This window comes from Mastigoproctus giganteus, chromosome 7 (assembly GCF_048544385.1).
Source record: "Mastigoproctus giganteus isolate SK-2022 chromosome 7, ASM4854438v1, whole genome shotgun sequence".
NCBI lineage: Eukaryota > Metazoa > Arthropoda > Arachnida > Uropygi > Thelyphonidae > Mastigoproctus > Mastigoproctus giganteus.
The window spans coordinates 234,902,887-234,926,751 of NC_143581.1; the positions used below are offsets into that span (position 1 = coordinate 234,902,887).

General features: G+C 34.3%; 1 protein-coding gene across 2 annotated transcripts in view; it reads left to right on the plus strand.

Moving 5' to 3' along the window:
• The window catches only part of LOC150083780 (heterogeneous nuclear ribonucleoprotein H2-like), a 166,577-nt gene that overhangs the window by 68,967 nt on the left and 73,745 nt on the right, over window positions 1-23,865 (plus strand). Inside the window, exon 5 of one of the 2 annotated variants that reach the window (XM_090377485.1) lies at window positions 19,224-19,362. The exons of the other annotated variant lie outside the window; for it this stretch is intronic. Within the exon in view, the coding sequence (XP_090233611.1) occupies window positions 19,224-19,362 (139 nt within the window). The remainder of the gene's footprint in view (window positions 1-19,223; window positions 19,363-23,865) is intronic. 2 annotated transcript variants of the gene reach the window in all.

Below are 23,865 nucleotides of genomic sequence, written 5' to 3' on the forward strand. Positions count from 1 at the left end.
TGACAATTCATGGTATTGTTCAGTATTTATATCACCTTTATAAAAGCAAAATCCCTTCACTTTCCCCTTGATGGTTAGTTATCTCTTTAAGTAGATTTCACATCTGTGATCACTGCTGATAATCAGATCGAGTGTAACCCTCTCTTGTTGCCTCTCTAACATGCTCCTGTAGAAAACAGCAGCATTTTAAAGCTGCAACAAGACATCCAATAAATCCACAAAATTCTTGCTGGTCAGATTGAACAGACCACAAGTTCTAGTCAATATCTGCAAAGTTAAAATCCCCCATTATAAGATTCTGATTTACTGGTCCACTCTACTTCACTCTACATTTGTTTGTTAATACTCATCAGAATCATTAGACCTTATAACATACTTCACTTCTACTCTCATTTTTGCTTTCCCATAGTTTATGTTATAAAGAACACCATGCATTTCCCTCCATTTTTATTTTGTTTGGTATAATTCATACACATGCTGATTTTACCATCCAATCTCTGCCACGTCTCTTAGAATTAGGAATGATTCCAAATACCTCAAATAATTTCTGATCATGTACATTAACAAACGAAGGGAGTTGAAATCAGCGCTTTCAACTCCCTTTGGAACAATATTATTGTGTAAACACTGATTGGACAGTCATAAAATATAAGGAGCTTGAATTCCTGGTGCCTTCTTGCCAATCAGTTATCACTCTTTGCTTTGTTTCTCAAATTGTAAATAATTTTTTCTGCTTAAATTTCATCTATTTCCCAAGATTTTCTTTAGTAAAGGTGTGTATAAAATCTGTTGGAAAAAACCACATGCATTTATTAACCTGATCAATTAAAATGAGATCAATTTAAACATGTAATATAAGTGTAAAAAAAGGAATGGTATGATAGTTGACATGAAACACATTAAGGGAAATAAATATTTAAAAAATAAACTTAAAAAAAGTGGTCAGTAAGAATGGATAAGAGATTCAGATTTTGAAAACAGACTAACATTATCTGTACATTCATAAATAGACCATTCCTCTTGATTACTTGTGTAAAACCATATGTGGAATATATAATTGAATAAACATCTTTCTGTGCTGTAAAGATTAGTTCATTGGAATTGCATTAAGAAATGCACAATTATATATTTGTATTAATATTCATATAACATTCTTCTGTTATAGTGGGTTATAGTTTTTGTAAATACAGTAGAGCTTTGATAATCTGAAGTAATTGGGACCCAGGGTAATTTCGGATTTTTGAACTTATCAAAAATACTGTTCTGGAGACTAAAAAAAACATGTGGAGTAACTTTAGAAATTAAAAACACTGGCTTTAAAATCTGAGGGACTGCTTAATTTTCTGTTAAAATCCAGTACCTTTTCACACAACATGGGCTTTTCAAATATAGGCTTTCTCCCAAACTTTGTCTCTGTGTGAACCCCAAATAAATGGAATCTTTGTGGGTGAGTTATTAGCTGTTGTCATGATATATATTTTCTAAACCATCTGAATCAAGTTTTGATGCGAACTTTAAAATTTTTTTCCGTGTTGTTTTAATGTCTGTTATATTTGACTTTCCAACCTCATAAAATTTTGCTCACGAAGATCTTTTGAAAGTCTGTTTGAAATTTCAATCTTCAATTCCATTGTTAAAAATTTCTGCTCCCTTTTTAAAAGACGAAGAAAATTGAAGTATGCTAGAATGAAACTCTGTTCAGAATCTTTTTACTCCATATCTCATTTGCACGTATTATGTTAGTTGCAATTTCTTTTATAGATGGACTATCTTTTTTTACTGTTTTAGCTTTTACAACCCCCCACTCCCCAAATGTCAGTAAAAAGAAATATCAGATTACAAAGTGTGTTGAATAACAGATCGCAAAGTGTTATGCTTAGTTAGTACTGTATATACAGGCAGTTCTCGCTTTACGAGTTTTTTTTTTTTTTTATCAAGTATCAACAAAATCGAAAATATGAACATCAATGGCAAAAAATGAATGTTAAACATTCATAAATACCGCATTTCAAACCACGTGCATAGCTATACGATATTAATCCATTACCATCGTATCACGAAAATATCGAATGTGAACCCAATGACACTGTTATTTTTTGGTAATTCATTCCACGACCTCTGAGATTTTTGTAGTGTAAATTGGATTAGTTGCCAATTCAAATCATTAAACGCACTACACTTTCATTGTTATCATATGTTATAAGAACCAATTTTGAACGCCTTTGTGATATTTCTGGAAGTTACGACCATAAAACAATAAAAGCAATTTGCACTTTCTGGTGTATTAGGCTTTTCTGTTACTGCAAGCAGTTATAAACAGGTAGTAAATTCCATGTTATTGCATTTGTGAAAATACCGATAGCTGGAATTGTGTGGGTTTTTGTGTTATTAGGGTGAAATGTGTTTTCCCTTTACTGAAATCTTCAATCGTATAAAAAACATAAAGTTGTTACTCCGCGCAAATCATGTTAGTTGCAATTTGTGCGTTCTGTTAAAAAATGCTTATGCATGCTATTGAAATTTATAAAGAAAAGAGAAGATTATCATGGAAATAAACGCTTCTTGAAGCATTTCTGAAGAAGACTCCTTGTGCAACAAACCAACGAGTGACGAGTCAATAATGAGTGATCAACAAGTGTGCATTTAGTCGATGATGATGAAGAATAAACATTCTTTAATATTTGTAAGTTGTAAATAATTTCTCTATTATTATAATTTTTCTTGATTTTACTGGCTTTGTTTTCATATATTTGGATAAATCAGTCATTGTTTAAACATAAACTAATTTCATTTGTTGATAACGTAACTCTTATTTTTAACATTGTCTTTGGGAAATAAATTCCTGCTTTACGAGCGTGCACTAGGAACGATTTAACTTGTAAAGTCGAGAACTACTTGTATATGAATTAAGCCATGTACGTAAGTGTAAATTTATTTTTATTTTAATAACCTGTTGTTAATATTCTTCTAATTTTCACGTATCATTTACTTTTGTTAATTGGTAAGGGAAAAAATGTGTGCTTTTTATCTTCATTTTTATAGCCTGTGGATGATATTCCTTATTAGAATTGCCCTTTAATAGAAACAAAATTCAATTCGTAAGCATCATCACAGTAACTGGTGCCTACTGTAATTGTTTTACGGCACCAGCATAAAAAAAAAATGCTGGCTTGTTTGGATTTTATACAGTATAATTATCCTCAATTAAAATTAATTATTGGCATAGTGTATGACCTGTCATACACCATCATTACATTAGGATTTGTATAAAGGACAGTCCTCACTGACAATTAATCATTTTGTCACTGGCTAAATTTTGCAATTCAGCTGAAACATTTTCAGGCCTAAAGTGCTTGCAAAGGGAAAAGGTGACAGGAATCTTTCCTCCAACTCAGTCCCATTGCAAGCATTTTATTTATATATGTGTATTAAATTGGCATTTTATGGTGAAAGCAGTCATTGTGAGTAAAAATCTTCAAAATATAAACAACAAACAATTCACTTGAACAAAAAATGCTCAGAAAATAAACTATAGTTAAGACTGAAATCACTAAACTATTAGAAATTTCTCTGTCAGTTATACACATCACAAGCTTTAATCTGTTTATTTGTAAAACTTGTATATGGAAGACACTAATCCTCAATATTTATTGCTATAATTTAGATTTTTGATATATATTTATTTTTTCTGTTTATTATTAAAAAATAAAATTGCATCCATTAATACAGAGAATGCCAGTTAACGGTATACCTAGTTATTGTTATTAGCTGCTTATTGTATGAAAATTCAGAACCATTTACATTATAATGTACATAAATTCTGCCACCTTATGTAATCGTACCAGTGTTTACTGTTATAATTTCTTTTTCAATTAGGAGAAATGTGCTTTCCAAGAAACTTAGGGTTACACATCTGCAAAATTTTTACAGCCCCAATCATGCCAGATATGGTTTACAAATCTTTCTCTTGCCAGTGAAAGCAATGTCTTAATTCCTGTGATATGTCTGTATAGCCTTCATGAAAAACAAACAATGCCTGTAAACAAAGTCAGGTGAAGAATTAAGAAAATTACACTTTTGCTTTTGGGTTGTATGTCTGGGGAGGAGAGGAAACAGAACCGAGCTTCAAGTTATGTGGTGTTTAATTACATTGTCTAAACAATTTGCATTCTGCAAGCGATCATGATATGCACTGTGTTGTATTATACCCACTGTCTGCTTTCCCTGAATAGAATAAGGTTTTGTTTGCATTTAATGTCCATTGACAGCTGAACCCTAGATATATATATAATTGAAGTGTTAAAAAAACAAAACAAAAGTCTGAATGCTGATGATGCTTTACAGAACAACCCAGTTAAAACTTAGACTATTTTGTGTCTGCTTTTGAAGAATAGAAAATCACATGAATAAGGCATAAGTGAAAGTGTAGGAAGGAAAAGAAAAATAATATGATTCGAGTGAACTTATGGAAGTAGTACTTTTTATTGAGATGTTAAAAAATGCAGATATATCAATAGAAATATCCTGTTGGACAGACAACTTGTGTAGTCGGGATCCACGAAATGAATAGAAATATCCTGTGTGAAAATGAACTCTAGGCGAAAAAGATTTTAAGCCAGCAGACAGGTATCTAAACAGCTAGAAGGGTGGGGGAGATCAGTGTATCCAAAAAAAAACTTAAGAGAAAAAATTAGACTGATACAGGCTCAGCAAGAATTTGTGATGGGCATCCACAAAACCTGCCCACTATGCGAATGTATGGATGACATCACAAATTTTCGTTGATTTTTATTGCAGCTCATGTGAAAGCAACTTGAACAACATCTTTATTTTATTTATTTTTATTTTCCCTAGTGAATATTGATACCAGTAGAACAGCTCTTGGATCAAGAAATCATAAAGTTTTTAAAACATTGTGCAAGGGTGATATGCATTTCAAAATTGTTAAACATAAAACAAAAATTGTTTTCGTAAAACTGGATTTATGTGCCCAGGTGCTGTAGAAAATACTGAAGAAAGCAGAACGGCACCATTCACAAAGTATATTGGTAATCCATTTCTTATACAAAATTTTGATGAGTGGGTGAAAATAAATGAATGATAATAGCCTGGTTTATAATGTGTTCTTTTATTCATTGTTTTTTAAATTTGTATTTTTCAGTTTCTACATTGAAATTGGTTGATGTGTTTGTAGTACATTATATATATTACTACACACACCTAGTAATGTTTGGATAAGAAATAAAGAATTGTTACGTAAACAGTTTTTTATATTTTATAAAAAAAAAAAAAATCCCTCTTCGCAATGTTATCAGTTGTCATAAACCCAATGTGATCACAATAAGCAGCATCCACTGTACTTGTTTCAGCCTATTTTGATAAACATATTTTTGTTTTGTCTGTGGCATTAGAGGCAAACATTTGAAGCAATCAGTGGCACAGTGAAAACAGGTGAAAAAATAAATTATGCTTTAATGTCAATTAAAGCAGAATTTATTTTTTCTTACTTAAATTCTTCATATCACATTTTAAAAATTATTTGGATCTTTTTATCACCTGTGTCATATTCTTTTAATCATGGCAGCACCAATTGTTTACTTTATTAAATATTCTGAAATGTGTGTATTGGTAAATAAGAATCAAAACAGAATTCGTGTGATTATTTCTCATTAACATTTTTTTTATATAAATTACTTTAAACGAACTTAATTTGCAAAAATTAATGTTTGGTTTACCGAAAGCAAGGTTTTGAAATTCATTCTTTTCCCTTCTGTACTGACATTCTGCAAACAGGATGGACTAGCTAAAAATCTTATAACTACAGTGTCATGCCAAAGTTTAATAGCATGTCAGCAAGTCATACCTTTTCATTTGCAGTGAAGAGAAAGAAATGTTTTTTTATAACATTGAACCCCCTTCTTGGGTTTTTCAACAAAAAAAAAAACAGGACATGGTTCTTTTATACTAGGAAAGTTGTTTTGCTAGTTGGGGATCAGGAATTCCAAGATTTTGGATAGGAATTCTTGGCATCCTATGAGAAAAGAAAAGGTACAACAGTTTTAAAAGTATATTTTGATGTATTGAAATATATAAAATTTAAATTGAAAGGTGCAATACACTATTCAGCAATGTATGATTTTTTGCTGAAATGGTTTCGGCAAACTGGCAGTTTTGTTAGTACAGCACGAAATTCTGTTGCAGAAACGATACAGGAAGATCAGCAATTTTGAGACTATCAAAGAAGCTTGAACAGTGGTTCTAGTATGAGCAGTCATAGTTTTCAACCCTAGATTCTGTTTTAAGAAAATAAAATTTTGCGTAATATAGGTGAAACTGAAGATGAACTGCTGTATATAATGTAACATTAAACTGTATTTGCTGTGTATTTGGGGTGCAAAGTTGAATTTGATTTAGCATTATTTTGTTAGTAAAATGCCAAGCAAAAACGATGTAATTGTTTATGAAGGCATGCCCAAGATTTTTCATCTATTATTAAATCTGGGAAGGGTTTGCTTTGTGTGCTGTATTTAGATGCAAATGTTTATTTTCAGGTGAGAAATAAATTGAAATAAGGCATGTTAAACAAATAAGTATAAGAAAAATGTGCAAAAATATAGTGTTTTTAAAAACAGAATAATATTATGCATGCTGTATTTGTGTTGTTTGTGAAAGAGCATGACCTACCTCTGTGGCTTGCTGTGCTTATCATGTAGGTGGCAGTGTTCAGCAATCTTTCCTGATAGTGAAAGAGCAGAAAATGGATGTGGAACAACCAAAACAGTGAGCATTATGAAATTGGAAAGAAGCAATAAAGAGGAAGTGACTGCATTGAAATATGTACACTTTTAATTGTTACTGTTATCAGTAATCACTCTGATTACTGATAACAGTAACAGACCCTTCCTTAACAAAATAAGGTATTATTATTATTGGAAAATTGAAAGTAACTTGTTCTTAAATGTAGGAAGGTGATAACTTTACAAAGTTCAGTATTGATCAACTTCAAAGTATGTTGGATTTATTTAGAAAATTTCCTGAAACCTAGAGTTAAAATGCCCTTTTAGGGTATGTCTGCATATAGTAGTTTGAATGGTATTTAAAAAGAAGATTGAGCACTTCGTTACAATCAGTTGTCTGATTAATTTGTATACTGAAAAGAATGCTGAATTTGGACATTTTATTGAACATCAGATTTTGTTTTCTCATCTTAACTGTGTGAAAACAATGAACTTTTCAAAACAACCAGAGTAATATGGTAGAGGAAAAACAAGTAACCTGAAACTTTAAACAAACAGTGATGTTGCTGTTTTCAGCACCATGCCATTTTCTCAAAAATCAAATACAGCAAACCCCCGCTATTCGCGGTATCTGTATTCGCGGTTTCGCGTATTCGCGATCGCCGATTTAATATAAAATGAAACCTAAAAAATGTGAATTTTAAAGCGCCGTGAATATTTTCCGCCATAAAAAAACATTGGCGTGGCTAAAATTATCTTTCCCGGTCAAAACAGCGCTCAGTGGGTGGGGGGAGAGGGGTGACAAAATCGCGAGCGTGAATGTTTCTCGCTAATCCTTGTTCAATATGTGTTATGCGCTTGTTATGGAAGGTTTCGTCGTTTGCTTTTAATTTATATGCTTATAAATTGAATAAATTTATCAATTTATAAATTGATATGCTTAAAAAAGTGATAAATCTACTGTTTTGTAGTGTAAAACAGACTTTTTCGAGTGTGTTAACGGAAGAAAGTGACTTTATTGTGGACAAGTTCTTTCTAACCCCTACAAAAATATGACTACGAATAACAAGAGAAATGTGAAAATATGAAAGAAGGTGATGACATTAGCGAATAAAATTGAGTTATTAGATAAAATTTCTAATGATGAAAGTGTCTCCTCAGTGGCAAAACATTATAAAATCAATGAGTCAACGGTACGATCAATCAAGAAATCGGAAGAAAAAATCCGCCGTAGTGTCCATGAAAACGCGCTAATTGCTTCAAAAATTTGCTCTGTAACTCGTGATGTTAAATTAGAAAAAATGGAAAAAGATTTAAATCTGTGGATAGAAGACCGAACTCAAAATAAAATTCCGTTAAATTCACTCATCATTCGTGAAAACGCAAAACTCCTTATCAACGCTTTAGCGAAACTGGTGATAGCACTGGCGGGGTAGGTTTTTTAGCTAGCAAAGACGCTGGTTTGAAAGATTTGTTTGAAATTTCTAATAAATATTACATTTAATATTAAATTGTTTCTTATTTTCATTTCTATGCCTTATGCTTGCATTTCACTATGTACTGTCTATGTACATAGTCATATTATGAAGGTACATATAATACATAAATAGACAAAATTTTAGACTAGTTTTTCTTATATATTTCATACTTTGGAACGGAACCCCTTTATTACTATGGGAGCCATAACTCAGTATTCGCGTTTTCGGTATTCGCGGCATTTCTCAGGAACGTAACCCCCGCGAATAGCGGGGGTTTACTGTAGTTGCAAAAATGGCGGAAAGGCTCCTGACAGGTTATCCTGTCCAATTTCACTTTGAAAACTACTGCAGTAAAAGTTGGGCTATATTTGGAAAGGTATGAAAAAATTCAGAGTCATTGATTAATGACTAATGCAGGAATGTTACTTTCAAATTAGAACCTGAGGCACCCCATCACCAGTGCCAGTTAACCAACCTGCCAACCATTGTGTCACTGCAACCTTAGACATTAAGCCTAATGAGAATGTCAGTGCCATTGTACATTTGCACTAATTATTGAAAGAAAATCATGTAGGTGATTTACTTTCAATTAAAAAATATAATTTGCACTTTCTTCAAATTAAAATAAGATGATAGCTAAATATTGTTAATAGTTTCAGATTTTAAACTTCTGCACTCCGGATTATAAATTTTATTTATTTTAATATTGATTTATATTGAATTTCAATAGATAAAATCTTTATATAGATTTTCCTGATTGCAATATGGTGGACACTTCTTGTCAACATTCAAACTTCTTCATTATTAGTCACCTGATCAGCAGCTAATTAATGGAAAACAGAACTTAAAAGCCTCTAAGTACTTTTTGCCATTAATTAGTGAATACCACTGAATAAAAGTGGTATTAGATGCATTCACATTCAGTGTATTATTAGTAATGGCAACACGGTTCAAGGAACATTAGGCCTTTGCTGAATGCAGATTTCCACACATCTAATCTGGAACCACATTTTTCTTAAATTCACATATATTCCTCACCTCCAATATGTCTGTCTGATTAAGGGTAAAGATGCTGTCATTTAGTTCAGTTAACTCTCATTTGGGTTACCACAATGTTCCTGGACTAAGGGGTTATAGAAGGTGTGCAGTTGTACAGAAATCAAAGCCACTATGATACAATATCAAAGAACAGTGGAGTAAAAAATTTTAACAGATAGTTCCACGTGAAAATTGGAGCAGTATGGCATTAGGGACAAATTAATGTTGTAGTTAAGGGAATGGTTGAACAGTAGAAGAAAGGTTAAAAGGACACTACAGTAAGTCCCTGACATACATAAGAGATATGTTCCAGGACTTCTTACGTAAGTAGATTTTTATGTAACTCAGGTAACTAATAAAATATTGCTACTATATCCCTGATATGATAAAATTACAAAAAACATATAATATCCTCAGAAGAATGAAGAAAAATAGTTATATATTTTTCAATTAATTAGTTATATATTTTTTATATATTAGTTATATTTATAATTAGTTCAATTAAAAACTTTATCTGCGGACAATGCTGATGTAGCCAGAGTAGCATATAAGAAAAGAAAACATAAAAGGAAGAAAGAACGCATGTTATTGTACTGTAAAAACTGATAGATATATATTTCATAGCCTTGTTTATTGTAGTCGACTTCGTTGGTGCCGACCCTTCACCGCTTCTTGTATTCTCCTTGATTATTGTGTTCACCATTGACACTGACAAACCTGAATTCCGTGCGATACTTGTTTATGTTTGACCACTTTCATACATCCTTATTATTTTAATTTTCTGATCCAACTGGGTCGCTTTCCTTTTCTTGGTAGATTTGCTAGAACTGCTGTCACTTATTCTATTAGTCGGCACCACAATAATGGTCAAATTGAAATTTTCTGTTAAGAACTTCACAGGTTTTAGGTGGAAACGCTATTATCACCTCATGTGAGCTCACATTTTACTAAAACTGATTTCTCGAGGTAACTACCATAAAACAAAAACAACTTGCAGTTTACAGTTTAATTGGGCTTTTATGTTAATGCAATCTATTATAAATGGATAGTAAACTCGATCTTATTACATTTGCGATAATACTGATAGCTGGAAATCTGTGGGTTATTATGGTGAAATGTGTGTCCCCTTCACTGAAATCTGCAGTCATATGAATAAAACAAATTTTTCAGAATCTTCTGTTCATTCCTGTTTTTTAAGCTTCGTAAAGTTGTTATCCCTTATCTCACATGTGCAATTTGTCCATGCCGTGTTCATCATTATTGATTGCTAATTTTTTTTACCGTTTAACTTTTACAATCCTAAAAAAAAAAAAAAAAAAAAAAAAAAATTGAGCGAAAAAAACTTTACGCAAGTCCGAAGTTACATAAGTCGGGGACATACCGTAGCGTTCTTGAACTAACGTTATTAGAAGATTCCCTTGGTTCAGTGCTGGACACCTGATTGCTTTTTGAATGTTTATTAACAATATTGATGAAGGCATATCAAGTGTAAATAATACAAAGGTTGGTTAATGACAGGAATCAAGGCATGTAACCTGCAAAAATTAGGCAGTGCAGCTGAGAAGTGGCAATTGAGGTTAAACATTGGAGAGACTGTAAAAGGTTCGTGCGGTTCAATTTTTTCTCAGCATGGTCTGTGCTTGTTAATAGAAGTAGAAGTATGTTTTTACAAGGATGGGATACACGTAAAAAGAAAGGATATGAGATTATTTGCTGATGGTATAGAGTTAATGTTGGGTGCTTTAGAAAACTTCTAGCTTGGTGGGATACACAGACTAATAGATTAACTAGAGCTGCAGGCAGAGGTGAAAATGATTCTTGCAGTGCTTCTGTTGGAACTTTAAATATTTATTGTATTGTTTTTGTTAGGTGCTTGTTGATTGTTGATTGCTAATTTTTTTTGCTGTTTAACTTTTACAATCTTAAAAAAAAAAAAAAAAAAAAAATTGAGTGAAAAAAAACTTGAACAAGCCTTACTCGTAATCCTTACAGGAGTAAGATTACCAAGGGGGAGAAAACAATTGCAGATATACTTGTATGTACACTAACGCTAGAAGCATAGTAAATAAATTTGATGAATATGAAGTGCTGATCAAATCATCAAATGTAGACAGTGCCTCTCAGATAGAGAGAATTCAAAGTTTGAAATCTAGGGAATACAGTGTGTATAGTCAGGACATTGTGGGTGGGGGGAGGTATTCTCTTAGTTAAGGAGCACATAAAATCTGAAGCCTTGCATTCATGGAGATGAGTGGTTAATGCAATGTTGAGTTTGGTATGACATAAGCACTTAGTTAGGTAATGAGGATGGGAGTGGTATTTGCCTATTGACTGATGAGTATAATGAAAAACTGTACAGATATATAGATTGGGCGGGTAAAATCAGACTTCCTTATAGTGGGGTGCCTTAACTTTCCACATATTTACTGGTCCTTGTGGGTTGGTCACTCACACAGAAGCAAGATTTCTGTGGATTTACAGAATGATTGTTTCCCTTCTTTGCATTAAGAATCTGCTATATAAAAGACCCACTAGGTGGTAGTGATCACAATGTATTGATGTGGGATTTACTTTTGCTTTTGTAAAGGTGACTACAGCAATCTGTGTTTAAATTGTATGCTGTTGGACCAAATGCAAATAAATAAGAAGCATCCAGTGATGTTTATACAGAATCTACTAGGCTTTTTATGCTAACTAAGGGATGTCAGTTGAACCATTGACAATTGTGGAAGAGAAGAAAAATGCATGGTATTCATATAAATTATCAGATGATGCAAATGCTTTCAGTAGATATAAACTAGTCTGCAATCAAGTCAAAAAGGAGGTTAGGCAAACTAAGGCAGATTATGAAAAGTCTCCAGCAAAGAAGAGCAGAAAATACTTCTACATATGTAAACACTAGAAGTAATAGGTTGTCACATCGTAACTAACCTGCATAAATGTGGCCTTTACAGCATTTCTATTCATCATGGAACTGGGGTGGGGGTGGGGGTGGGGGATCTCTGAAGCCGCTTTAGAAATAACAATATACATTTTGCCAGAGCAATATGGCCTTAGTTGCTGATGCTCCTAAAAAAAAATATATATATATATATATACACACACACATTATGCACCACTAGATGTGAATGGATTAAGTGTTCATGCTCCTGCACATGTTGTAAACAAACTCAATGTGTATTTTGCATTTACATTTATATGTGAGGAATTCTCTAGGGAAGAGGATGTTAGAAATGAGTCACATCCTACTAGGGAAACTGAATGAGTGATAACTAAGAGGGTAATGGAAGAATATTTATAGCTAAAAGAAAGAAAGCACCTGGGGTGGAAGGGATCTGTCCAGTTATACTAAAGGAAGCAGCAAAAGAGATAAGCAAATCTTTATCCATGATCATGAGAGCATCCCTGGATTTTGGGGAGATCTCTCTGGATGGGAAATGTGTGGAAATAGGATCCCCTATTCACAAGGGGGATCAGAGGGAGAAAAGTAATTTCAGATCTGTTAGTTTGACTTCTGTTCCATGGATATTTGACATCACATACTTGGATTTCAGAAAAGCTTTTGATATGTTGCACATAAAAGACTGCCACAAATTAGAGTGGTGTGGCAGTAAGGGTACTGTTAGGGTATAATGGGATGCAGAAGTATGAGTAGAAGAAGACAAAGTGGGCATCAATGAGCATTACTCTTCTGGCACTGATGTCATTAGCAGAGTTCCCTGGGGTTTAGCACTGGGCCCAATGTTGTTTTTTATATTTATTAATGATATTGATGAAGGTATACAATGTTTAAGTTTGCAGATGATATGAAGGCTGGCAGGATGGTTAATCACACAGAGTATGCTACTGCTACAAGATCTAGACAGATACGGCAGCCTGAGAAGTGTCAATTGAAGTTAACATTGAGGAATGCAAGGTGGCAGTAATTTCAGATTAATATCCAGCTGTGTAGTATGACACTCAGCTCAGAGAGGGAATGAAAAAGTCCTGAGAATCATTGTGGGATGGCTCCTGTGATTTTGTCAGTGATGTGCAAGAATTTTTCCAGCAGCAATAAGGATGTGATTATCCCTTTGTATAAGGCATTTGTTAAGCCACATCTTGAACACTGCATACAAGTCTGGAATCCTCATTGTAGGAATGATGTGGATCTGTTGAAATGGTTGCATAGAAGAGCAACAAAGTTGGTGAGGGGAGCAAAAGGGTGCTTTTACTAGGAATAGATTGAGTAAGATCAATCCTGATGAAAATCTATCTCCTTCTCAGACTGGACAAATGAGGGGGCATAGTTAAAAATGAGGTTTGCTGGTTGCAGGATGTGTGGAAATTTGCCCTCAGCTGGAAGGTCATTAATTGTTGGAATAAACTTCCGTGTGGTGTTATGGAGGTGGGTAAATTTGATAAATTAAAATGAGAACTAGATAAAATGTGTGAGGAATTGACAGGTGAAACATTGGTATTTGGCTGATGTTGAATAAGTTGCTTTCTTTCATAATTTGCCACTGCTACTACTTCTGATAATAATAAAGCAAGGTTTTATTAATCACAGAATAACAACAATTAGATAGTAATACACTCAAGGTGGTGGAGAACAAAAGAAACAAGAAACTAGGGGTTTCTTTCATTCTCCATTGGAGAGGCTTCTAGATCAGCTCATAGGGTTTTGTCATTGATATATAAAAATTTTGCTATTGGGGACAAAGATGATTATCCAATTTTATAAGCAATCGTTAGGCCACACCTTGATTATTGCATGTAGTTCTGGAAGCATCAATTTAAGAAGGAAGTGAATCTCTAAGAATGGGTGCAGAGAAGTACACACAGGTTAGTCAAGCTCACAAACAGGTGCTGTTAATATGAAAGATTACATTTCTTTCTGCCTGCATGGGTAGCACAATACCCATAATAGGACAATTTTATATGGCAAGGCTTTCGGAAAATTATTCGAATACTTGCTCTTGAAAATTAGCTGAGGATGTTCTTTCTCTATGAAGGTGCCTCATCCCCTGATCTTTTTAAATACTACAGTTTGCAAAAATCAGATGGTTGGCTGGACTGGTGTTATACCATCGCCTCTCCCCCTCACCTCTTCCCTCCAAGATAGAAGTTTTCTGTCTTACCTAATATTGGCTCTGTAGCATCAGCAGGTATTCTTGTACCCTTTCTGTTTAAGTGTATTCCATTCCTTTAGAAGCAGGCTCTCCTCTTAAGCACGCACATCATGTTGAGAAAAATTTTACCCCATGAGCTTTGCACAATCTCTCCAGGAGCAAATTGATTGACAAGCCTCTTACCAGGTACTCCTCAAGACTTTCTTAATATTGCTCTGTACGTGTTAAAGAAATCCTTAGATCTGCTGCTCTTAATGTCATTAGTGCCAATATGTACAACAATGTCGTTACTTTTGCCCCTACCCACCGGGCTAGCCGGGTGGGTAAAGTGCCTGCCTGGCAACCCAAAGGTCGTGGGTTTGAATCTCACCTCGGGCTTGGATCACAGTACTGCAAAAACCTTGGGAGGTCCATTATGGCCACAGAAGCCGATGCGCCAACAACTAAATAAAACAAAACAAACAAAAACTTTTGCCCCTGGCAGACATCCCTAGTCATATTTCCCCTATCCTTCTTGCACAATATTTTCCTCATTTCCCTAACAGTAGAGTCACCAACAATAACTACCTCTTGTGGGTGGGTTCATTTCAGTGCATTTTGCCTTTGGGATTGCCACCATGTTGCCTGATGCACAGGTATGAGATCTGGCATTGATTGGGTAGCTGAGTGGTTGATGGGCCCCATTTTAAATCTTTTGAGGGCATCCAACGTACTCTTCAAGCTGTCATAAAGGGCCATCACAATGCTGACTTGGCACGCCTAATTCTTCACACTCTGCACTGAAAATGTACAAAGACATCTTATCCCCCCCCCCCCGGAACAGGACATGTATCATGTCCTGTTCCAGAGGGGACTGCAAACATTGCACAGGTAGCACATTTCGTGTTAGCTAGTGATTTGTAGGAGAATTGCCACCTTCACTTCTCCCCTGAGCCACTGCACTCCTGCTACTTTGAACCCATTGCTTTGCTGCTCTAGTCAATTATCATTGCCAATTTCTGAAGAATTTCTAAGTTTTCTGTTGATTTTCAAAACATGCATTAGCATTATATTTCTCTATTACCGGAGTATCGTTTTCAGCATGTTAATTATCTGTACAAAATAGTAGAACTGTCTAATGCAATGCCATATGCCATGATATTCATGCTTGAAATGTCATTCACAGAGGTTAGTGTCAAAGAAGTTACTTGTAGAACTAGTCCAAGGTGAATAATACAACTTGGAATTGTAGTCTTTATTTTGGTCTGGGAGTATTGTTACCTTGTTGCATGTATTGATCTACATTTGAAGACTCAGCATTCATATTTTTCCTATTTTTTTCAAAATTCAAAGAAATTTGATTGGGATAGGTCCTAAATTAAAAATAAAGAAACTAAACTTAGCTACCGTTACACCTTTTAAAATAAATAAATAATTGAATTTTTTTAATAACAAACAAGGAATGTAATTATCTACCCTCTATCTCTTTTTAATTCCATTTTTTGAGGGTTCAGAAGTGCATGTGTCTGGTTCTTAGTGAAATGTTGGAAAGTATTAATCTGTTCACATTCAATATCCTCAATTTCAAGCAACAGTTTTGGTTTAAATGGTTCAAGAGAAATGTATAGTGAATTCCTGAAATAGTAGTGGTAGTAGTAGTGGCATGTGATGCAAGAAAGCAAATGTATGAGCTTATGCAGCATCAGCCAAAAAAAAAAAAAAAAATCACACCATTCCCTCCAAATGCCTGTCCAGTTCCTCCTTAAATTTATTCAAGCTATCAACTTCCACAACGACAGATGGAAGTTTGTTCCAGCAATTAACCACCCGCTGGCTAAAGGCAAATTTCCGCACATCTATTCTACATCTGTCTTTTCTTAATTTGAATTTATGCCCCCTTAGGTTCGTAATCTGAACAAGTGGAAGGATCCCATCAGAATTCAGCGTGCTCAATCCATTCAAAGCCTTATATACCTCAATCAGATCACCGCGCAGGTGCCTAGTCTCCAGCCACTGCAATTTGCAGAACTTAAGCCTCTCTTGGTAAGAGGATCCCTTCATTCCCCTCACCAATCTTGTTGCCCTTCTCTGTGCCCGCTCAATTAAATCTACATCCTTCCTAAAATGAGGTCTCCAGACCTGTACGCAGTACTCAAGGCCTGGCCTGACCATTGCCTTATACAGAGGGATAATCACCTCCTTTTCCCTGCTAGCAAAATTCCTATATATCATTGACAAAACCCCATGACCTGCCCTGGCAGCCTGTCTGCATTGCTCAGAGAACTTCATATCTGACTGCACAATTACTCCCAGGTCTTTTTCATTTTCTACCACCTTAAGTGTAGTACCACACAGTTGGTACGTTTCTCTGGGGTTATTTCTACCCATATGCAGTACTTTGCATTTGTCAAGGTTAAACTTCAGTTGCCACTTCTTAGCCCATCTGCCCAAATTATCTAGATCCTGTTGCAGTAGCAGACTGCCATTACTGTCATTAACAACCCTGCCAACCTTTGTATCATCTGCAAACTTCGACATTAAGCCTGATATACCTTCATCAATATCATTGATAAATATACAAAACAACAGTGGACCTAACACCGAACCCTGTGGGACTCCACTAATAACATTAGTCCAAGAAGAGCAGCACCCATTGATCCTTTTATCCCTTGTAGCAACTTACCCTTAATACCATTCTGCTCCAATTTGTACAATAGTCTTCCATGTGCAACAGTGGCAAAAGCTTTCTGAAATCCAAATATATGATATCAAAATTATTTTTTGCATCCAGTTCCTTTGTAACCACATCATAATATCCTATCAAATTTGTCAGACAAGACTTTCCCTTAACAAACCCATGCTGTGTCTGAATTATTGCTGCAGTCTTGTCTAGATGATCCTGCAATGCATCCTTAACCAGCGACTCCATTATTTTACTCGGAACAGAAGTTAAACTAACTGGTCTGTAATTACTCGTGCCACCCTTCGATCCCTCCTTGTGAATTGGGGATACATTTGCACATCTCCAGTCCGTGGGAACCTCTCCTGAGTCCAAGGATGCTCTCATAATTATGGCTAAGGGTTTGCTTAGTTGCCTTGCTGCCTCCTTTAATATAACTGGATAGATCCCATTCACCCCAGGTGTTCGAGCCCGTCACCACCAAATATGGAGGGTGCGGAAAGGTCAGGGAATGACCACCGCATATCCCGGAGCAATATGGCCTTAGTTGCTAATGCTCCTAAAAACCAAAATAACTAACTAAAATAACCATCCACCCCAGGTGCTTTTCTTACGTTTAACTTCAACAATTTCTCTTCCACTTTGCTCTCAGTTATTACAAGATCATTAAGCACCCTGCTACAATTTGATAACCTTCTGCCATTTTCAAACCTTAATAATTCCTCACGTGTGAATGTAGATGCAAAATACTCATTCAGTTTGTTTGCTATCTGAGCAGGATCATCAACAGTCGAACCATCGATGTCAAGTGGACAATCAGATTCATCCCCTTCCTTTTAGAGTTTATATAAGTAAAGAAATCCTTGCTGTTTTTCTTAGCATCTTTTGCCAAGGATTTCTCGTAATCTGCCTTCGCCTGCCGAACCTCCTTTGTGACCTGATTACAGATATAAGTAAAATATAAGTAAAGTATTTACTAAAATAAATAAATGATAAATACTGTGATATTTACTATTTATTTATTTTAGTCTTGATTAGACAGGTGTTCGAACCTGTGCCCACAAAATACGGAGGATGCGGAAAGGTCAGGAAATTACCACCGCATATCCCCGGGGCAATATGGCCTTAGTTGCTAATGCTCCTAAAAATCAAATAACAACAATTTATTGTTTTTTCCCTTTAGTAGCTAACATGTTTAATTCCATAAACTGTTGGTGTGTGATAAATTCTTTCTTTTGAATTTAAACCTTTATGATATCGATTTAATGTCATTTACACATTAAAAGAAAGGCATGGTGCTTTAGTTTAAGTATGACAAATGTTATTAAATTAGTGTCATGGACAAAGAAAAAATCTTTCTTATTCAATTAAGGAATGAAGAGAAAAGGGTTTGGAAGTTAATTAACTATCTGAATTGCACATCAAATGGATGATGTTGCCATTAAAATTGTTGTTACTTTTCTCATTGTCTAATTTTATATAGTCTTGCTGTAATAGGTGGTTTTTTTTTTTTTTTTTTTTCAGTGATAAATTTTGCATTTTATCTGCTTCTGAATTTTTAAAGCTAAGTAAATATTTACAGTTTCGGGTGGATTGATTTTTTTTTATATTTTTAATTGTTAATTTTGTCCATGATTGATTATTTGGTTTTTGTTTGATTTTAACTTGTTTTGGATATACCATATACCTTGGTACAGTTAGTAAGTAGGCTTTCATAGAAAAATTAATTAACATTAGTTATGGCTCAAAATTGATCTAACAAGTTTGATTCATGTTTGCTTTTTAAATATTTTTTAAATAAATAAATGCTCATATGCCATTAAGACAGTTATTTAATTATAGAAGTTATCAAATTTTATAGAATGTATAAAAAATATATTATTTTTGCTATTTTTGATCTTTACTTGTATGGTATATGACATGCCCCACTATACTAGGAAATTGTCTCCTTCATAAGTATAGTTGGACATGGCTATGTTTATGAAGCATTCACAGAGAAATTATGCATTAATGACCAATTTGTTTTGTGTTATTTATATACATTTGTTAAATATTTAAATGCTAAATTTCTGAAATTTTATTCCTCTGTTGATGCTTTGAGTTATATTGGGACATTAATACTATTGATTTTTTTAAAATATTTTATTTACAAACTGGTGTGTTGTTTATGATAATTTGTTGGGTTGGATTTCAATTAAAGGGTTGGAGATTGTACCGAATGGGATTACTCTACCTACCGACTACCAGGGGAGAAGCACTGGGGAAGCTTATGTGCAGTTTGCATCACGGGAAATAGCTGAAAAGGCGATGGGGAAACACAAGGAAAAAATTGGGCACAGGTGGGCTTGATTGGGTACCAGGCGGTATTGGTTCCGTCATATGGGCCTCTAATTTGCTGGTTTTTGTATATTATCTAGCTTTAGTTATCTTTGAAGCTTTTTTTTTTTTTTTTTTTTATATCCCTCTCTCTTCTTCTTTCAGTGGCATGTTTAATTTATACATAAAAGGGAAAATGCTAAAATAAATATTTTATTAAAGATAAATATTTTGAAAAGGGGTGTAAATAATTATTGCAGAGTCATTGTTTTATAATTTTAAAATGACTTTAGTCTAACTGATGTAATGAAAATTTGTGTTTAACAAAATAATCAAGACTTAATTTAAATTCATGATTTATTATATAATTTTGTATTGTGAGGAATTCAATCTTGAATTATACATTGCATTGATATGTATTCTTTATAAAAATTATGTACATTGAGTAACAGTGTGGGAAACTAATTAGTTTTATATACTAGATGTTTTAAATTGCTTTTATGCTATATGAGAAGTACTATTTTGCTTTATCCAAGTGTATTAGTCTAAAGACTTGTGACTAATGGTGCTAAAGTTTGTTTTAGAAATAATAATGTAAAATTATATCTAATTCGTGCTGAATATAAGCTACATTATACAGCCAAGTGTAATGCATTTTTGTTATGGCAAACACATCTAATTGCATTATATTTTACCTGGTCTTCTCACCCATTTAAAATTTTGTTTCACTGAACTGGATAGCCAGAAAAATACGTCTAAAGTTTATCATCACAGCATCATGCTTTAAAATACAGCTGTTACATTTGTCATTAGAAATCCAAGAATTCAGAATCATCAAAAATTTGTTTTAAACCTCTTCAGGTCCTTGTGGAAATGCAGTTATATTATGTCTAACCAAACCTGAACTGAGAAGTGGAAGGAACAGTGTTGCAGGAGAGATCATGTGTTTATAAGTTTTAATTTTATTTAATATTCTGTAAATTTTGTTTAGAAATTGTATCAAGTGATCATGGACAGTGGGGAAATCACATAGTTGCAATGTCTGGAACATTGTAGATTGGAATAAGTATGTACAGATAGATAATGTCCTCTCTTGAAAGAACAGGAAATCAGCACCCAAAGCCTAACTGTAATATCCAACATTGGGCTGATGAAACAGTGGAAAAAATCTCATGAAGTCAGACAATTTTCAAGGAGAGTAACTGTGATATACTAGACTCATTGCATTACAACCAAAGCAGGAGCAGAATGTGCTTTTTTTTTTTTTTTTTTAAATCCATCAGGCATTCAGCTAAATGGGTTTACAGAAAAATGTGAACACAAACAGCATGTGCCTCAGTTAAAATAAATATGAAGTTAAAAGAAACACAGTTGTGTGAAATTCAACTATAAAATTGAAATTTTATATTTAAACTAAGTTTAAATAAAATTTAAAAAAAAATTCACTTTATCATCATTGCTTGATGACTTAATTGGGTGGGGGGACTGCATGTTGCAATAAAATGAAGCAATTCCATTGAATAAGTTTCAGTTTATCTTTATTCACAGTGAGTTATCTTCCATCTGATTTCATGTTTGAGAATTTCCTGATTTCTGTGTACTGGGCCAGTACATTCAGTGGCCAGTGCCTATTGGACATGCTCTTTGTCATTGAAAGCTAATGATATTTGTAATTAATTTGACAGTTATGTCTTTAAATTTTATGCTTGAGTTTAGTGTTTAATAAAAACTTTAAGCACAAAAGGTATAAGAATCTATAGTACTTATTACTGTGCATGGAAGGCTGAGAAGACAGAAGATGCTTGTTGACATTAGACTTGAATTCTGTAGACAGTAAGTTCCAGGAAATACATGCAAAAGATGATTGTTCTATAAAACAGAAATAGAAGGGGGAATAACAAAGAGGAAAGTTTGTTCTCTGAATTTTGAGTTGGATAGTGGATGTATGCTGAGTGGTTGTAGCCAGTTTGTAAGAACAGTGTCCGTGGAAGTATCTCTAGAGAAGGCATGCAGCAGAAGCTGATATGAGACAAAGTGGAGAGACCTTATGAGAGATGGTTATTAATTAACCTTGATCTTCTTTGAATAGTCTAGAAGGTGAAGGAACATTTTGGGGATACTACCCCCCAGATGTTTGAAGAATATTCATTTTGGAGTAGATTTCGGATATGTATAGAGTGAGTGGTTGTTTAAAAGCAATGTAATACTGTGAGCAAAAAAGAAAACTCAGTTATTTGGATGCAGAGAAAGCAATATTTGAAATATGCTTATGCCAAGAGAAATAAGAAGTTGTGTAATCCCTAATAGAGATGTACAATCTTGTCTAGAATAATGACTTATCAATGATAAGCATAGAAGCTGTAGCCTCTCTGATTATCTTTGATAAGTCATTTCAGTGGAAATAAGACAGGACTGGGTTTTACAAGTATTGAAGTTAACTAAGTTTTCTTTGCCTCATTGAAGAAGTACTTAAATCTGCATTTAATGGATTTGTGGTGGTTATTCAAGGAATTGAAGCCTGTTTGTGTGAAGGGAGGCAAGGTTTCTCAATCTGGATATTTAGGTATTTTCAGCAGAATTGTGGATGGGATTTCCATTAGTGGAAGAATTCAGTAATATAGGAAAGGAAAAGAGTGGAGGAAAGAAGTGAATCATGGGGAATACCAGTAGGAGTTAAGAAATTAGAAGACCAAGCCATATACTATTAGTTTTCTCTCTAGCCTCAGTGAGTGGATGGAGAACCAGGTACTAATTGCAAAAAAAATAGTGGCAATCCATAAGATTGGAGCTTGTTTAGAAGTTCTTAATGCCAAACATGATCAGAAGCCTTTCAAGAGTGGTAGTTGAATTTCACCAAACTTTGCCATTCAGCTAGCCAGTAAAAGCAGTGGATCAACTGATAGATCGATATTGGTGATCGAGTAGATAAAAGTTTTCAAGATATTGCAGTTAATGGATTTCTCCATTACTTTGGAGAGAGGAGAAGAGATAAGTGCAATGGGGAAATAATTGGAGGGGACGGATTGTCATCCTTTTTTTTTTTTACAAACTGGCTAGATGCGAGTATCCAAGCAGATGAGAAAACACCAGTGGAATAAGAAAGAATAAAAAGCAGCACAGAACAGAAGCACAGATTGAAAAAAAATGTGGAAAAATGTCAACAGGACCTGGGGATCTATTGGTATCAAGATGTTCAGAATTCTAGTGTCCTTCTGCCCAAAGATGGGGGGGGGGTCTTTCAGTGGAGTGAACTGGAATTCCCTCTGTGGTAAAAGTAGTACTTTGTCCTTGACTAATCTTGGTGTTCTCTGTATTTGTTCCAAGAGATCCACATCTTTCTTAAAATTGGACCAACTGTTGCCTTATACAATGGGATAATCACTTCTTGGTCTGTGCTGGCAAAATTTCCGTATATTATTCACATAACCCCCATGAGCCATCTTAGCATCTTGTATGCGGTGCAGAGAGAGCTGCACACTGGACTACTGAAAACGGACTCCATTATTGACATTAGACCAAGATGAGCAGTGCCCATTTATTACAACCCTCGGTTGTCTCCTGTCACTCAGCCACCCTTTTATCCATAGCAGTAATTTGCCCCAATGCCACCCAGCTCTAATTAGGTGAAATTTAAACCATTAGAATAATTATGGAATCATTTTCTGCTAACAACATTGTTAATTAACAGGAAATAATTATTCTCATCTAGGATACAGCATACAGGTGCAGAATTCTATATCACATGTTTGAATTGACACAGTGCCACAAAATATCTGAATTATCTTAAAGAAGGCAACTATTGTAAACATATTGCAACCTTGAATTCTTTGGAAATTCAAAATAAATACATCACCGAATCGGAACAAACGCTAATCCACTGCTTTCCAAACTTAAGCTTACATTACATGCCAAAAACTTTTCAGCACCCCACTAATAGAATTTGTAATTATTTGACATACCATCCATTTTTTTTTTTTTTTTTTTTATCTCTAAGTTGATAGTAAATGCAAAAACTACACAAATTCCTTCACCATGGAAAACCATTTTTGCACTAAAATGGTTTTAGTGGTCTAGGCACTTAACACTGCTTGAAGTGTGTAAGGCTTTAATATAATAGAGTTACCTCAATATCCAAGTAGAAGATCTTCTTTTTTGAATTTCCTGGATAAAATTAAATTACATTAAAAAATTAAAAAAACCAAATTTTAAAAATAACCTAAAATACCTCAATATGCTCATACTTCCTGTACGTGACCCCTCCAAGCACTGGAGGCTCTATTGTCAGGGAAACTGGAAATATTTTTTTAAAATAAGGATAGGTGGACTAGACATCATTAATAGTTGCTCCCGGCACCGTGGTGCCGGGGGGCAACTATTAATGATGTCGCCAACAGACTATCAGATTTTAAGGGTGGAAAAGAAGACTGACCACTATGCACTAACACACACTAAAGAAGACTAAGCACATTTCCGTCAAAAATAAACCTTATTTTTAAAATGCGTAAAACGTCTCGCAAGTTTTGTTC